An 18,925-nucleotide genomic window follows, 5' to 3' on the forward strand; every position below is an offset into this window, starting at 1 on the left:
GGGAATTGGCATGGATGGGAAACTAACATTAACAAACAAATTTCTTTGCATCAATTGTTTGTAGAAAGTCACCTAAGTTCTAATCTATATAAAGGAACTTAGATTTTCCCTTTTTACACCAGTGGAAGTAAACACGAAGTATAGGATGCACCTGGGAGCACAGATCTTGTAGAATACCAGCACCTGGTGTATACAAAATATATGGCGTGCTTTTCTCCTTTAATTCTTAGAACAGTTGCAGATCACAAGCAACTTGAGACGAATTTCACTAAGAACTCATGTACTAGAATTTTGCGTGACTAGCAAGTAAAATTGTACAATGTTTATTGATTTAACTTTCATGTATTTAAAACAATAGCTTATAAACCATAGACACCTCACTAATCTTAGCATCCATTACATCCATTCTCGGCCAACCAAACCTTCCTTGTATAAAAAGAATTTTAAAACTAGAACAGCCTTTTTACAATAGAACTGGAACTGTTTCACTCTACGTCTGACTTGAAAATGCAATTACTGTCCTATGAGAGTCCATAGTACCGACTTCTAATTTTAGAACAAAACCATCTAATGTAACTCTAGCTCATCTCAGTTCTTCTTTCTAAGCTGGTAACAGACCCAGAACTCCAGTCTCTAAATTCTAGGAAACTTCCCTGACTGATTCAGGAAGAATCTCCCAACAAACTGTAAATATTTTTGGGAATGTGTGTCAAAGTCCTTCAATAACTGTCCATAAAATTGTGGAAAGAGGACCAAATGGGATAAATTTATGAAATTTTGATGTGAGGGAATGCCACTGCTCACATCAGCAAGACATCATGATAACAAGACCAAAACAACCCCTTGTTGGGCCTAGGATATGGTGCATAAAAGGGTAGTTCGGTGGAGCAAGTCTCCAACTCTTCCATTCTCATTCTCTTGACTCTAACATGGTATCAGAGCCCTAGGGCTATGATGCTCTAGGGACCGCGAACGAACACCTCCGCCATCCACCATCACATCACCTCGCCTCTCTCTCTCACCGTGAGCAGTACTCGTGAACAGTACCGTGAGCAATACCCGTGAACAGTGCAGTGAACAGTACTGTGAACAGTACTGTGAATAGTGTCGCCCCATCGCCTCCCGCAACACTCCCCCTAACCCCCTCATCCCTAGCCCCTCTCCCCTCTCCTCTCCTCTAACCCTACCCCATCCCTTTCTTTTCTCCCAACCAGCCCCTCCTACTTCTTCCTACCCCTAAACATCATTTTCTAAACCCTAACCTTATCTTTTTTTTAACGTCTCTCGCTTCCTATCTCTTGTTTTTCTTTTCCTATTCCCCCTAGTGCCCTAATGCACTAGATTGTCATTCTATTACCCTTCTCTCTCGTTCGCGGCTCCGTGGTTATTCCCTACGGATGTCTACTTGTGCCTTGATCCCGTTGTATGTTCTCATTGGAGCCGCGTTTAGCTTACTCTTCTTCATTTAGTTTGGCCACTTTTTCATCTTTCTTTGTTTTCTGAACCAAATCATCGTTAGGGTTGTCTTTTTTCTCTTTTGTTTGTCTTTATGGATCCCGTTATTGAGAATCCATCCTCCGGCATGACCCATGAGGTCCATGCGACACCCTCTTCGGTTCCTACTTCGACTGTCTCTGTGGATGGTTCATTCCCACAGATGACCACTGTCAAATTAGATGGGGCAAACTATGTGATTTGGAAAGCTGCAGTTGAGACTTAGTTGCTCGGGGCAAGGCCCATATTCTTCGCCGTGATCCTCCTCATACTACGGACCCTACCTATGATCGGTGGGAATAGGAGGATGCTCAGGTCCGTACCCTACTTTAGGAGAGTATGGCCTATCATATTGCTGGCCCCATAATGCTTCTTCTTACAACTAAACAGGTCTGGGATCAGACTACACCGCTTTATTCTGGTGTGTCCAACATCAGTCGTATCTGCTCCACGTACTCCAAGTGGATATGTTTTCTCCATGGTGATGATATGTCCACTGTTGCTCACTACAGTAAGTTTGTAGCCCTGTGCCAGCAGCTTGATGTATTTATGCCTCTCACGTCCAACCTTACTGTTGCTGCTCGTCAGAGGGACCAGATATGTGTTCATTACCTTGAGAGTTTGGGTCCTGAGTATAGACATCTTCGTCAGCAGATTATTGGATCTGGATCCATTCCTTTACTCACGGAAGTCTATTCCCGTGTTCAGCAGTTCTCTCCTGGTGACTCCTCGGTAGCAGTGACTGTTGATGGCTCCACTTTCGCAGCATATGATAACGATTCTCGTTCGAGCTGTGGTGGTGCCTCCTTTGGTCGTGGACGTGGCCGTGGAGGCTGTGGTGGTGGCCGCCGTGGTGGCAGTCGAGAACGCTCCTTTTGTACTCATTTTCAAAGAGAGGGCCACCATGTTGATAACTGTTTTCAGCTCCATCCTGAGCTTTGACCACCACGCTCGGCCCACATCACTGCTACCGGTCTACCTGATACTTTTGTTCCATCTGACTCGGCTCCTGCACCTGCTACGGATACACTGGCCATTTCACGGGCTGATTATGATGAGTTTCACCATCTTCGCCTGCGAGTTTTGCCCAGCCAGGTAGTTCTCTGGCATCCTTACTTTGTAGCTCCAGCTCCTGGATCATTGATTCTAGGGCTTCAAACCATCTCACTGGTAATTTCTCTTCTCTTAGCTCTTTTCGCCCTTTTCCCTCTGATTCCCACTCGGTCACTCTCGCCAATGGGACATCCACCCCTATCTCGGGTATTGGTACTCTTTCGCCCCATTCTGATCTTACTTTATCTTCTATTTTTTGTGTGCCTAAATCCCCTTTAAATCTCATTTCTGTTAGTTAGATTACAAAACGTTTAAATTACTCTGTCTCATTCTATTCGTCTTATTGTGTCTTTCAAGATCTCTCGACTGGGAGGATGATCGGCTCGGGCCATGAGCATGATGGACTCTACGGCTTAAACAGTAGCCCACCTCGGCATATTCTGAACAGCTCTACTGATTCTTATTTGTGGCATTGTTGCCTAGGCCACCCTTCTCTGCAGAAGCTTCGCCAGTCGTCAGTTGTGTCGTCTATTATTCAATCTTTTGATTGCGAGTCTTGTGAACTCAGGAAGCACCGTCATGTGTCTTTTCCCTCTAGAGTCTTTAGTCGTGTTATGAGTCCTTTTGCGTCAGTACATTCAGATGTATGGGGTCCTTCACGGATTATGTCACATTCTGGTTATAGATATTTTATTGTATTTGTGGATGATTATTCTCGTCTTACTTGGTTATATTTGCTTAAGGATCGCTCTCATGGTTTTCATATTTTTCGCACCTTTTATGCAGAGATTGCTAACCAATACAATTGTAGCATTAAATGTTTGCGCACTGACAACGCTAGGGAATATTTCTCTACTGAGTTTCAAGATTTCTTATTCCTCGTGGTATTGTGCATCAATCTTCCTGTGCACATACTTCGCAGCAAAATAGTGTGGCCGAGCGCAAGTTGCGCTACCTTCACGATATAACTGGCTCTATGCTTTTTCAAATGCGAGTTCCTAAGTCTTATTGGAGTGATGTCGTACTCACTGCTTGTTACTTGGCTAACCGTCTTCAATCCTCTTTTCTAGATGGCTCTACTCCTTTTTCCGTTCTTCATCCTACGGATGAGCCCCTTCCTCTGAATCTGCGAGTGTTCGGATGTGTCGGTTTTGTCCATAATCTATCTCCATGCGCTGATAATTGGATCCTAAGGCAGAGAAATGTGTATTTCTAAGATACTCGCGTACCTAGAAAGGTTGTCATTTCTATAGCTCACGGTTGAGACGCATGTTTGTTTCAACCGATGTCACCTTTGAGTCGGAGCCGTTTTTCCCTCCCTCTCCAGGGATGCTTCTGTCATTTCAACACCGCTTCTTCCTCTTCCTATCCCTGTTCTTCATGATCCTATTGATCATCCTAGTCCTCCTACTACAGATGCACCATGTCACCCACCGTCTGTTACTAATAGGGCTGCACACGGTTCGAACCGGTTCGGTTTAGGGAGTTTTTTTAAACCGAATCAATCACATTGGTTTAGAGAAAATCCAAACCATAACCAAACCGATCGGGGGGTATAACCGAACCAAACCAAACCGATTTTGACCGGTTTGGTTCACAGCTTATCCGATACAAATCCAAATCAAGTAGTTAAATACATTTATCTATCCAAAAAAAAAAAAGGTTTATCTATCCAAATTGACCATCAACAATGTACAACGAGACCGGCAAGCTCTCTAAGTAAGCTCTCTCTGCCTCCCCCCGCTCAATTTTTTTTCTTCTTCTCTTGGACAACCCCTCTAAGTATTTAGGACTATTCTTTTTACACTTCTAAGGGGTGGTCTAAAGGGAAGGGGTGAATGCATTCTTTACTTTTAAATACAGGGAATTGATATAGACACACATCCCTTGTTTAAATCACCCCTCTTCTCTTTGCAAATGAAACAACTCGCCTTAGATTTGATAATGACACAAAATCAGTGTCTTTTCCTCCATTTCTCGGTTCGGTTCGGTTAATTTTCAGTTTAAAAATCTAAAACCATGAACTGAACCGAACATCGTCGGATCGGTTCAGTAAAATTCTAAACCGTGATCGAACCAATGCCGAGAAAAACAAAACCAAACCAAAAGGCCCGGTTCGGTTCGGTTTATCGGTTTAGCCGGTTTTTTGTGCAGCCCTAGTTACTAAGGTCTACCAACGACGAGCGAAAGAGAAGGCATCTGATGTCATGCCTAAGCAGGTTTCCTCCCAAACAGAGATCCCGACTGCTGCCACTCAAGTACCCGTTGTTTCTAGTCATGTTACTTCAGTTGATTCACTTATTGCATCTCGTACGAGATCTCGTCAGACTACTCATCCTATTTCTTCAGTTGTTTCTTATGAGCATCTCACCCCCTGTTTTCGCAGTTTTTTCTCTTCCTTGTCTTCTGTCTCTTTGCCTAGGAATGTCCAAGAGGCACTAGCTCACCCTGGCTGGCGTGCTGCTATGGATGTTGAAATGGAGGCCCTTCAATCTAATCATACCTGGGATTTTGTTCCGCTTCCTTTTGGAGCTCAGGCTTTTCGTTGGCGATGGGTATTTGCCATCAAACACTTGTCAGATGGAGCCATTGAGCGACTTAAGGCACGCCTTGGCGCTAAGGGCTATACCCAGAGATATGGCCTTGACTACACAGAGACCTTTTCACCAATGGCTAAAATTCCATCTTTCAGAGTTTTTATCTCCCTCACTGTCAATCGAGGCTAGCCCTATCAGCTGGATGTCAGAAAATGCCTTTCTTCATGGGCAGTTGACTGAGGAGGTGTATATGGAGCAACCTTCTGGGTATGTTTCTCAGGGGGAGATGTCCTCGTCAGATTGCATACTCCATAAGTCCTTGAATGGACTAAAGCAAAATCTCCAAGAGCATGGTTTGGCGCTTTAGTGATGTGATCATGAGATTTGGTATGCGACAGTGTGCAGTGGATCACTCGGTGTTTAGTTGTTGTTCTACAGGCCATATTTTACTCATTGTTTATGTAGACGATATCATTATTACAGGGAGTGATACAGCTAGCATACAGAGGTTGGAAGTGTTCCTACAAAAAGAGTTTGCTGCAAAGGATCTTGGACGCCTTCGATACTTTCTAGGGATTGAGGTTGCATACTCTGGTACTAGTTTATCTCTCTCACAGAGGAAATATGTTCTAGATTTATTGGAGGAGACTGATTTCACGGGGATGAAACCAGCGACTATACCTATGGACCCTATTACTAAACTTATGGAAGAAGGAGATTTCATGGATGATCCTGGTCAGTATCACTGACTAGTAGGGAAGCTTATCTACCTCACTGTTACTCGCCCAAACATTTCATAGGCAGTTGGTGCGGTTAGTCAGTTAATGTGTGCACCACGCACTTCTCATTGGGCAGCAGTAGTTCAGATCCTTTGTTATCTAAAGGGGGCACCAGGGAATGGTCTTCTGTTCAAGAAGTAGAAGGATTTTGTGATGTAGATTGGGCAGGATCTCCAGCAGATAGGAGAACCACCACAGGCTATTGTACCTTTGTTGGAGGCAACCTTGTATCATGGAGAAGTAAAAAGAAGGATATAGTTTCGAAGACTAGTGCAGAGGCAGAGTATCGAGCTATGCCTCACACGAGTGGAGAACTTCTCTGGCTACGATCTCTCCTATCTGAGATTGGGTTTCCATCATCATCTCCAGCATAGCTTTATTGTGATAATAAAGCTCCAATCCCGTGTTTCATGAGAGGACCAAGCATATGGAGGTAGAGTGTCATTTTATTCGCAGAGAGGCGAAGTTCAAGTTGCTTTCACTCGATCTGTAGATCAGCTAGCGGATGTATTTACCAAGGAAGCAGGAATCTCTACTCAGAATGGGGAATCACGATTCCTCGAAAATCTATTCAGAAATGGGAATCTTCTAGATTCCCCAATTTTTGGGAATCCCGTTTCGGAAACGTGGGAAGCGCGATTCCCACTCTTTGGGAATTCGATTCCCACTATGAGAAACACGTATTCCACTCTATGGGAAGCGCATTTCCTATCTATACTCCTTGTCTCTTGCTAGTCATCTTCTCTTCCTCTTCTTAGTATTTACAAGTAAAGTCATTGAAATACTTAAGATTTACACGTAAATAAGGGAATAACCCCCATTCGAATCTATTAAAAATACTTTCAAGACCCAAATCTAAAGGATAAAAAACGGGTAGGGTCAAAATTTTAACTTCCAAATGATGGGGTATTTTTCTAATTTTAAAAATTCATAAATTCTATCATGTCCAAACATTATTAAATCTCAAAAGTCAAGTAAAAAAATTTCATAATTTGGTTTCTAAAAATTTTTCTTCTTGTCAACGCACTGGTGAATAAACTGGTCAACAAAGGCATTTCAGCTGATAGTGATTTTCCTTTAAGTAAATGATGGATCTTTTAATAAAAAGTTTTTTTTTAATATTTGGTTAATATAATTATTTCTTATATTTTTTTAGTAATTTTTTATTTGTTTAAATTTTTTTAAATATTTAACTATTAAAAATTCTCTAACCCTTCACGCTTCCCACCTTCCTGAGAGCCTTCGCTTCCCGCTTCTCGCTTCGCTTTGCTTCCCGCTCTGGTAATCTTGGTATTTGCCAAGTTCTAAAGCAAAGCTAAGCTCAATGACATTTGTAACAAGCTAGGAATGTATAATATCTACATTCCAGCTTGAGGGGGAGTGTTAGATATATCATAGTGAGGGGGATCAAGTCTCCAACTCTTTCATTCTCATTCTCTGACACTAACAGAAATAATCTAAAACTAAATTCCAATTCATGGGTTCACACTTTATAACTTTTCTTTAATATATATAGGTCTGCTATGTATTTTATTTTTAAGTCTAAAAGGTTGTTAAAAAGCTACAAGACATTTTGCGACCAAAAGCACAAGTCAAGCAACTAAAATCAACACATTGAATGCATGGTTTCAAATATTGGCTTGCCAAAATATTTTGGTTTTGGCACAAACCGAAACGGAATTCACATGAAGTTGTTTCTTTACAAGATTTCGCCGAAATTTCACCGAAATTCTGAAATTTCCAAGAAATATCGCCAAAATTTTGGTTCAAATTTCATTTTTGGACTTTTTTATAAAATTTCCAACAAAATAGCCAAAATTTCAACCAAAATTAACACCGAAATTTTAAACATTTCGGCCGAAATTAAAAAAAATTAACGAAATCATAATCATATTTTTACATGATTTCGATTGAAATTTCGGTTCGAAACCGAATCGGTGGTGGCCGAAACTGACACCGAAACCAAAATTTAAAACCTTGATTGTATGTAGTTATATAATTGATAAACTACTCAAACCAGGTTATGAGCAAGAAAACCTTCTCATCAAACAATCTTTCCTTCAAGGATTTATGCATTCCATAATACTAAATTAATAATGATAGATCAAAATATAGAGCAGACCTGTTGATTGGCTGCTTCACTAGACTCGGCAAAATCTGGCCAAATCTTCAACAAAAGGTATCGGCATGACGATATAAATATGACGAGTCCGACGATCAACTCAAGATGCCACATCTCAAAATCAACTGAATATGAAAGTAATCAGAGACCCACCTTTCAAAATATAGAAACTATTACACATAATTAAAAGTGTGCATAAAGCATGAAAAGGAAACAATAATGTGTGGAAAATAATTGCTCTTGGTTTGAGAAAGCAAATACAAGTAAAAAAACACTTAAAAAAGCATTATAGGGAAAACAGGCAAGCCAATAATGATTTGATGTTGCAAATCTTGAGCATTGTGAGCAGCAGATAAAATATGGCCAATATAAAATGTATTCTACAAATTCCTATCAACTTTTTGGAATGGCGATAAAAAACTAAGTCTATCTATCTATCGGGTTTCCTTACTATAATATAAAACACAAATTCCATTGCTATACAAGTTCTTCAATTGTTATTATCTGACATAAGCATGTAATTTCATATCTGAGAATACTTAATGTCAGATGGGAGTTGACTGACTCACCCAATGAGAACATGTTACTTGCTACTTTCCTCTGAGGTGGAGTAAAATCTCTAATAAAGCAAAAATAAGTTCAAAAAAGGGAGTTTTTATATGATGCCCGACCGTGAAGTACCGTCAAAGCGGTACCACCCTTGATATTTGATCCAACAGCAGACCACTTTTTAAGAGGCTGCTGTTAGATCAAATATCAAGGGTAATACCTCTGACGTACCACCTTGATGGGACTTCACGGTCGGGCATCATATAATTTCTCCAAAAAAGGTAGAAGTTTGTATCTCTGAGATAAACACTGTATCGGTTCATATCAGATGAGTTTTGTGTAACTTGCATGATTCTAACTTGAGTACAAAAATGCCAGATGTCTTAATCATCTGGCATAAATTTCATCTTGTTGAATAACATGTATTTAGGGTAGTTCAGTCATTGCTTGTAGTCTTAGGGGTATTACAGTCATTGTACATGGTTGCCCTACTTGGGGTGTATACATACATCATTTACATGAGGAGCTCCCTAGTGGAGACTGTATATCTCTACTCCTCTTCTTCTTTCTCTTTCTAACCCTAATCTCATTTCTAACATGGTATCAGAGCTAATGGGATGATCCTCAAGAAGGAAAGAAGAGTCTATCTCCCTACACGCCATTCACGCCTTTACGGCATTTTTTTTTGTTCTCTCTGTCGCGCATCTCTCTATCTCTAAGTTTGTGTATTGTGCAAACCAAATTCCTTGTTTTTCTCCCTCAAATCTCAAATCCCTCAAATATCTGTCTCATAATCTCTCTCTCTCCGTGTCCGTAAAACACTTTTTTTTAAGAAAATCTCTCTCTCTCTCTCTCTCTCTCTCTCTCTCTCTCTCTCTCTCTCTCATTTCCTTTTTGCCGAGACCACAAAATCTCCCCATCATTTCGTCAAATCCTTTCGTGTTTAACCCATTTTCCCTCTGTCGTATATCTTAAAAACAATCATGTCTGTGCTACTTGTGTAAACCCATTTTGGGTTCTCCTCCATTCCAAAACTCTCTTTATTTTCTCTTCTCTATAGCTCTTTGGCCTATGGCCTTTGTATTTCTCATCTCATCTTCAAGGTGCACCCCAAGTGTTTGATGAAAAGTATCAAAGGGGTTTTGCACCTTGCTTGTCTTCTTTTCGTTGCAAGTTGAAGGCCTTTGGTCTCAAAGGGGGAGTGTTGTCTTGTATTATTTCTTGTTATTCTCTTGTGCTTGTCTTGTTGTTGTTTTTTTGTCATCTTTTTTTATATTGTCTTCTATGTATTGTTTTCTATGTCTTTTATGTAGTTCTTCAAAGCACACACCAAGTGTTTGCTCAAATGTCTAAGAGAGGTGTGGTGCCTTGTTTGTCTTTGTTTCTTTGTCTTCTTCAAGGCGCATACTAAGTGTTCGATGAAATATCCGAGAGAGGTGTGGTGCCTTGTTTGTCCTCGTCTTTCATTGCAAGTTGAAGGTATTCGACCTTCAACTTGAGGGGGAGTGTTGTCATGTTTTTCTTAGGGTTATTCATTTCTCTTGACATTGTCTTTTTCTTCGTATTGCCTTCTTGGGGGAGTGTTGTTATGTTATTGTGTTGTCTTTTCTTGAGGGAGAGTGTCATCGTCTTCTGTTTATGATCTTCATTCATCCCTTTGGAGGTTTTTATTGTCTTTTCTTGTCTTATCAAAGCTCATGTAGTCTCGCCAGAGACGAAGTGATGTTGTGTTCTCCTTATATTCTTCGTCATGTGTTTTCTCTTTCATGTCTTCTCTTGGCGTAGTTTTACGTAATAGTTTCCGGCTTTATGCCTTATCTCTTCGTGTTGTCCGGTTTTATGCCTAATCTCTTAAGGTGACGGTTTCAGTTTTCCCGTCGACCTTATCTCTCGACGATGGTTTCCCCATCGTTGGGTTGGTTATCTTATCCCTCCTTTTCCGGGCGATGGCTTCCATATCCATCGTTGGTCGGCTCTCTTACAGGCGACGGTCTTTTGCCGTCGACCTCTCTTTTCCGGGCAACGGTGTCCCCATTGTTAGTCAGCTCATTTTCAGGTGACGATGTTCATCCCGTTAACCTTGTCTCCAGATGATGGTTTCCCCATCATTGGTTGGTTATCTTCTCCTTCCTTTTCCGGGCGATGGCTTCCATATCCATCATTGGTCGGCTCTCCTACAGGTGACGGTCTTTTCCCATCGACCTACCTTTTCGGGGCGATGGTTTCCCCATCGTTGGTAGACTCTTTTCAGGCGACGATGTTCATACCGTCAACCTAGTCTCCAAACGATGGTGTCCCCATCGTTGGTTGGTTTATCTTTTCCCTCATTTTCTTCTTGTCTTCAGGCGACGATGTTCATGCCGTCGACCTAATTTCTAAATGATGGTTTCCTCGTCGTTGGTTGGTTCTCCTTTTTTCTCTCTCTCTCTATCCCTTATCTCCAGGCGACGATTTTCCCATCGACCTTGTCTCCAATGGTTTCCCCATCGGTTGTTATCCTCTTCACTTGGCGTTGTGCTGCTCTGCTGATGTTCATTGTGCGCACCTTTGGTGTCCCCCTTTTGTTTGCTGCATCGTAGTTGTTCCTGCCATGACGCCTCCATTGCTCGTGATATGCAGATCTGTTCGTCGTGCTCTCATTCAGGGAGAAGCCTTGTTTGATCGCTCTCGCTATTGTGCTACTTCAGGGGAGCTACTCTTTTTTATGGCCATTGATCTCGATGCTATTTATTGTGGCCGCTGCTGTCCTTTTTAGTATTATGCTTTCATTATGTATTCACCACACCAGCTTGATGAGTGTTATACCAAGTTGGATGTGTGTATGAGCTTATTGTACTTTTTGATGTATGGTCTTTTTTTGTTGTACTTTTAGTTGTTGTTGTAGTCTCCCTGGTAGCAAGATGGAGTCCCATAGTATATACACTCTAGCCTGAGGGGGAGTGTTGAATAACATGTATTTAGGGTAGTTTGGTCATTGCTTGTAGTCTTAGGGGTATTACAGTCATTGTACATGGTTGACCTATTTGGGGCCTATATATATATCATTTACATGAGGAGCTCCCTAGTGGAGACTCTCCATATCTCTACTCCTCTTCTTGTTTCTCTTTCTAACCCTAATCTCATTTCTAACACATAACAAAAACATGATTCTACATTGGGAGTTATTGTGTAGCGACCTCACAAAGATGCAAGGATTTTCTAAAAGACGCATTGGGGCCAAATCAACAGATGAATCGTTTTGATTTCATTGAACCATGTGGGCCCACCGTATCTTTTTTATAGAGGTACTTCTATATTGGACACAAGATTTGGTATGATAGTTGGTGTGCATTTTTACGGAAATGAGGGTATAACATAGGTGCCTCCTTAAATGTTTGATACAACGACAGCCTCATAAAGTCGTTTTTGGTTGTGGTTGGATCAAATATCAAAGGTGGTGCACTGATTAGGCACAACTATGAGCAGACACCATATAAAAACTCCAATTTGACAATCAAAACCTTCTGTTTGGATTGCAATTGCCCTCCCGTGTGGCTGCATGGGACACAAAAAGGAAAGAGGGGGATGGGCTTTCTCTCACTTTTGGTATAGTGGGCCTCCCCCTGAATTTCCTGAATAAGTTTCGAAAGAATTGCACTTTACAGATATGATTTAGTTCCCAATGGATAAAATCTTAATCAGTCCTATTAAATTTTTACTTTGAGGGGCCTTCAATTTTTAATAAGATCTCTCTAAGTTAACGACAATCATATCATTCCCTCCAAATTGCAGATAGAAAGAAAATTCCAAGAAAAAATTCCAGTCGGAAACAAATTTCTTGCAATCCAAACAGGGCATAAAAAATTCTTCTAGAAATACTCTTGTTTTTTTCTAAACCCATTTCCTAACACGCACACACACACGCACACACACACACACACACGCACACACACACATCTAATGTATTTTCTCTCGATTTCTCTCATTTTCCTCTCCATGTAATATCCTGTACGTAGAAGCAAGAACGGAAATGGTTTTCCTTTCCTGTTGAATTAGAGCGATGTGTAGTTTTTTTTATTTTTTAAGTGCTTTGGACAGTTGATAGTTCTAATTTTTAGACAACACTTTCCCGTCTGTAGATGTAAGGACCAATGGCAGTTGATTTTTTTCCATAAAAAGTAATGTTCGTTCTTGAAGCAAAATTGTCACAACTAGATTGGACTTGATCATGGTATGTGGGGTACTTGATGTTAGTTGATATGCTAGTTCATAACTAAATTAAAACAATTGATGTGAATGGATAGTAGCGGACAATGTAATCACTTTAATTGATGGAGGTTGGTGTTGTTGGTTTTTAAAGTTAAGATCTAATAGATGTTGAAGACTAATAAGCATAGCAGTGCGCTAATGCCTTACATATCAAAATTGGTATGATCATTGGGGTTTGATCCAATTAAGATTTTATGTCAATAATTATAAAATAATTCTCAATGGAGTGTTTATGCAGAATTTTGGGCATAATTTTTTGAAGAACAATGTGGTTTACATCATTTTCATTAATTTTGACAGTTTCTTTTGAATCTCATGCTTGTTGGATTGGATTTGGTTTTGCATGCTCAATGAACGAAGGCAATCAAAGAAAAAACCCCTCAAAAGTGTTGTCGATTTATTGAAGTTGTTTTTATTTTTATTTTTATTTTAAGAAATCACTTCCGCATTCATGTTTTAATTGTAGCATCCTTCTCTTTATGTTGCACTAACTAATGAGCTGCTGAAAGCAGTTATATTTTCCAAAAAATTGTCAATTTTATCATAAAAGTATTAAGAAAATAAAAGGTCAATTTTATCATAAAATTTAGAACACAAACTTCATATTCCAATTTATCCTTGCAGCAACATACATGCATCTGTACATAAATACATAACATATGATCCATCAATGTCACACAGAATACTGATAAGTGACCTGATAACCACCTTTAAATGGTTTCATCTCTACTTTGACATAAAAAGAGCACTATGGGCAAAGGTAAAAGTGGAAAGAAAGACGATCTATTTGAATATCATATATCCAAGAAGATCCATGATAACATCACGACTACGCACATATGGAAAAGTACATGGAAAAGAAGAAGGCAGATGCCTCTAAAGCCACAGTCGCCGCCACCGCGTGACACATTCGTACGTAACAGAAAATTTAGGTTTGTTTTTTTAGGAATTCTTTAAATTTTCAGAATATCAAAGCATCGTACTTGTGAGTTTATCTTCCAACATGTATGGTTTCATTCCTTACCTTCTTCTATGTCTCAATTGAAATCATTTTGTAATTCGGTTAAATTTTAAAATGATACTTAGGAGTTATCTAAACATGTTCTCGCATGCAGTGATGTAGCCCCTCTTCTATTTTGATTCACTCTAATGTTTTTTCGCTCATATCCTACTATTTTAATTGATCGTCTTTCATATTTTGTGACTATTATAGATGAATTTTCTCCTATTACTTGGGTGTGTCTTCATAAGTCTAACGATGAACTGAAGTTGCTCACATTCACATAAGGATGATTATACAAGACGAATTCTTCAAATGCAGTCAGAAGAAGGAAGTGATTTGATTTCAGGAAGGCATCCTTAACGTCATTCGATGGTGGGGTTGGTCTCGCTTCAGAAGGAATGGGGTTCAGGTGGGTGTCATTCATTCATCAAAGGGCAGGAGAGGTAGACCAATCTCTATGATTTGATTCAGAGGCTAAAAAGAAATAGTCCAACCGCAGGATATTTGTAGGGTACCTAATGAGTGATTGGGTTTAAGATAAAGATCTTGAATTTTGAGAACTAGCAAATTTACTTAGGGTTTGTAGTAAGACCACATGATTGGACATTTCCCACTTGTAAGAGTGCTGAAGGACTTTAGACGCACAACGTGAAACTGAAAGTACTCATGGTCGACTTGCACGGTAGATAATTCCAAAGTTAATCTCATGTTATGTCTAATGCCTTAGAGCAAACCAGCTTGATTTGAAAAAAGCACAAAGTGACACTGAAAGTACTCATGGTTGGGTTGCACGGAAGATAATTTCAAAGTTAATCCCATGTTATGTTGAATGCCTTTTAGCAAACATTCGAGATTTGAAACTTCAAAATGATATAAATGCATCATTACCAAAGAATTAAAATGATTTTTTCAATAATTTGATGGCAAAATGAGCATGAATAAATTTACATGATACTTCTGTAGAGGTGTCAAGTATTGGCCATCCTTCCAAAAATGCAATATGAGATACCTGCAATATCTAGATTATCAACTGGTTGCAAAACTTTAGAAAAAACTACCTAAATATAGATGATGCAGAACATATAGAGAAAATTCATATCAATCTCAAGCAAAATCCACCAAAATATGGTTGAATTAGGGTTTATCTAACTTTTTAAAAGAAATCAGATAACACTCTTATGTGTCTTGAAATCTTCAATTCGTGTTAATCTTATCCAATCATGCTGAAATTAATCCAATTCGGCCATTGGATCTTGAGACCAACTATAAATCTGATGGTTCAGATCTTCTCAATCCAATTGTCAGATTCTAGATCAGATTTTTACATCGTGTTTCTCTTAATGAAATTAACAAAACCCTTGAATGATTTCAGAATTTGATCTTCAATATTTGTAAATATGAGGAGAGAAAAAAATTGAACAAATACCTTGAGAAGATGAAAGAAGGATAATGACAGGGCCTCACACCTTGGATCCTAGGGAAACACACCTTAGGTTGGATTAGAGCATCCCACCAAAACCCATCGAAGAGACATCCTCCACGAAATTTCAAAGCAAAGCTTCTTTTCCTTCATTATCTATCTTGTTGGATATATGTAATAACCCTGAGGGCATAGTTGTCATTGTACTTATTTTTCTCTTTATATAAATACATTAGTGAGGGGGAGTTTTCCCTAACTCACTTTTCTCTTCTCCAAATCTCTCTAAACATGGTATCAGAGCCCTAGGGTTTCTGATCCCTAGGGATTACTTTTGGCCTCCTTCTTCTCCATCCCACAACCCTAACCCTAACCCTAACCCTCGTCTCTCACTCACCTCATCTCTCTCATCTCTCTCATCTCTCTCTCCCTCACATCCCACACCCTAACCCTAACCCACGCCCCACCTCTCTCTCTCACAACCCCCCCCCCCTCTCCCGGCACGCCCCACCTCCCTCGCCCCCCTCCTCCATACCCCCAGGGCCTCTCCAGAACCCTCGCCCCTCTTCTCCGGGCCCTCGCCCCCTCCTCCATACCCCCCCCCCCCTGTCCACCCTCCTTCAGGCCCCGCCCCCCCTCCAGCAGGGCCCGCCCCTCTCCAGACCCCCGCCGCCCGCCCCTCGCCAGGCCCTCTTCAACTATTTCATTATCATCTGTACTATGTGTCCCTAAATCTCCATTTAGTTTACTTTCTGTCAGTCAATTAACGAAAAATCTTCAGTGTTCCATCTCATTTTATCCATATTATCCCTCTTATCTTTTTTTTCAGGATCTTTCGACTGGGAAGACGATTGGATTGGGCCATGAGGTGGATGGACTTTATCGCCTTGAGTGCAACTGATGAACACATTTATGTGTGAATGGTAGTGATAGGAAACATGCATATTTTCTCATTTAAAGCGGTACTACTACGGTATTTTCTGTGTTTTTGGTGTTTCAGGGATATTCTCGAATTTCACGGAAAATGGAGCTAAGAAGATGAGAGCGCAACACATTTATCACAATGCCAATCATTTGAAGGATTCGGATCATTTTATGGCCCACCAATTGCTTGGTTCAAATAAGATTTGGAAATAATATGGGGGCCACAGCTAATTTGCCCACAAGACGAATGGTTCGGATCATCCATTTGATGGCTCACCAAACGGACCGTTTAGATCATCTCATGCCCCCCTATGGACATAATTTAATGGGCGCAACCCGTCTACGCCGCGGCCCCAGCGAATGAAAGGCTCAGATTAGCTTATGGAAATGATTTAGATGGAGCGGTCACTTGTTATTGTGTCCCAACAAAATAAGCGGTTTAGATCAATCAGTGGATGGTTAGGAATCAGCCCATGTAAATGATTTGATGGTTGGATTATCCAATGAATACCAAGTTGGGGACTTTTAGATGAACGGTTTGGATGACCCTAAAGGGAATTATTAGGGATGCAAGTTAATCTATATTGTGACCCATTGAAATGGGTGGTTCGGATTACTCCAAGGTGCCAACACTCTCTCTCTCTCTCTCTCTCTCTCTCTCTCTCTCTCTCTCTCTCTCTCTCTCTCTCTCTCTTACGTTAAAATTGCATTATCGTTCAACCCATTTTGGGTGTTGTCTTTAGTGCAACCAAGTAATAAGGTAGTTTGTATTATTACTTTGCATGCAAAGGTGGATACAGGAGCATACGTATATATGCATGGAAAGTGAAAGCAAGGATTTCTAATATAAAAGTTTGACTTTTATGGTCACTTGGTGGAGCCCACCTTCCAACTCAAATATTATACTATATTTAAAGAGGGTTCTTTGGGGCAATAGATGAAAAAGGGCAATTAAACTTTCAGCTGAATTCTTATATGAAGACATGCACGTACAGTTATAAAAATATGGGATTCCAAAGGCATGCACAAGGTGGCAATAAAACGGTGGGGCCCACTTGAACTTTATTCGGAATGCACAGCATATGGCAATTTCTCTCTCTATTCAGATTTATTGTTTACAATGGAAACTTGCCTCAGGAAAGGATAACCATGTGACGTAATTTATCTCTCATATTAGATATTTTGCTTTGACGTGTGACAATGCATAGTTATAGTAACTATCACGTAAATGGCAACTTTCCAGTTGGAAGAAGATTGTGTGGACGTGCCCTCTCCATGTTAAGAAACATCTATTCGGTCATGTGAGGTAGAAGAAATTTCAGCAACTTGCTAAGGATGGCTGATTGGGAGGTGACATCATCAGAATCCTATAATTTAATATTGGAAGGCTTGCAAATGGTGCTACTTGGAATGACTAGTTTTAGACACACAATGACCAACGTGGGAAAGGAAAATCTCTAGGCTGGAAAGCAATATTTTATTGATAATTTGAACCATATACATAAAGAAGGCAACAAGCCATATTCCACAAGAAGGTAACGTCAAAGCATGCATGCTTTTTCCTGGGAATAGTAATTTTTGTATTGCTAATCCATGCAAAAGTGGGACCCACTTGGTTGCTGGAAATGGAATTGTTGCGGAAATTGCCCGAGAAAAAAATTGCTAAAAGTGGCCGAATTAGAATTAAGTTGCTGGAATAGCAAGTTTTTGAAATAGAAATTTCCGAATTAGAAAGTGGTTGAGATAGCAAGAAGCTGGAATTGTACTAAAAAATGGGACCCATTGATTGGTTGTAATGTTCGGCTAGTTTAGAAACAAGGGACAAAATTTGGAATTTATGTCTTGCATGCATAAAATGATAGTGTTATATATTTGTCATAAAAGTGGAAATAGAAAGGACACATGTCCTTTCCTTCTTCAACTTTTTCAACTCTTGGAGGTGGTCGGTCATTGCTATGAAAGTTCTTCTTGCTCCCATCTATATATATCTCTCTTGTTCGTCAGTTTTGTCTCTCTATCATTTTTTTTTTGAAAATTCATTCTCTCTCTCACTCTCTCTGGGTAATTTCGGTCCTCTCTCTTCTCTTGCTTTTGTTTGTTCTCTTAGATCTCTCTAAAAATTTAAGTTTTTATTTGCAGCCCATTGTTTTGCTATTTCTCCACTTTCTTACAAATTCTATGCTCTCTTGATTTTATCTTTCTAACTCTCTTGTTCTCTTTTTATTTACTAATTGCTGCGAGGTGTTTGGTGCACTCTTTCATTCAAGCTAATAGTTCAAGGTTCAAACCAAGGGTGAAAAGCAAAGCATTAAAGAAGGTGACCAAGACAATAAACAGTTGGAAGGAGAGCGATCAAAGCATCAACCATTGTTTGAAGGAGAAGAAAAAGAATAAGTTTTCTTTTTATTTTTTTATATTTTCTAGTTCCAAAGTGATGTATTTTTGGTTTAATTTAAACTAGTGGAGAGTTTATTTTTCTTTTAGTTTTCCTTTCAAGTAATTATATGACATCTCTTCTCTTTTTTATCTCCTTTATTTTTGTTTTTCTTCCCTTTTCCATGAACAACTAAATCCTAGTTACTTAGGGTTTAGTTGAAGCCATAGGGGAGAAGAAAAATATTCAATTAATTCCATCCAAACTTTTTGTAAGAATCATGTAGGGTTTTGTTTTTGTACAAATCCCAATCATCCATGCCATTGGCTTTCCCCTTTCGTATGGATGATTGTTGATTAACAGAGATTAAATTCTATATAATTAATATAAATTAGAGGGTTAATTCGATTAAATACTCATAAAAA

The 18,925-nt window shown here is 39.7% G+C and overlaps 1 protein-coding gene across 1 annotated transcript in view; it reads right to left on the minus strand.

Moving 5' to 3' along the window:
- Positions 1-18,925, minus strand: part of LOC143890020 (CAAX amino terminal protease family protein) — a 59,873-nt gene that overhangs the window by 18,476 nt on the left and 22,472 nt on the right. Inside the window, exons 5-6 of the mRNA XM_077394518.1 lie at positions 14,734-14,794; positions 7,986-8,110 (exon numbers count right to left, since the gene is read on the minus strand). Of these exons, the coding sequence (XP_077250633.1) occupies positions 7,986-8,110; positions 14,734-14,794 (186 nt within the window). The remainder of the gene's footprint in view (positions 1-7,985; positions 8,111-14,733; positions 14,795-18,925) is intronic.

The sequence above is a fragment of the Tasmannia lanceolata genome, unplaced genomic scaffold (assembly GCF_043159265.1).
Source record: "Tasmannia lanceolata isolate RefF3 unplaced genomic scaffold, GAP_Taslan_0.1 ptg000013l, whole genome shotgun sequence".
Classification (NCBI taxonomy): Eukaryota; Viridiplantae; Streptophyta; class Magnoliopsida; order Canellales; family Winteraceae; genus Tasmannia; species Tasmannia lanceolata.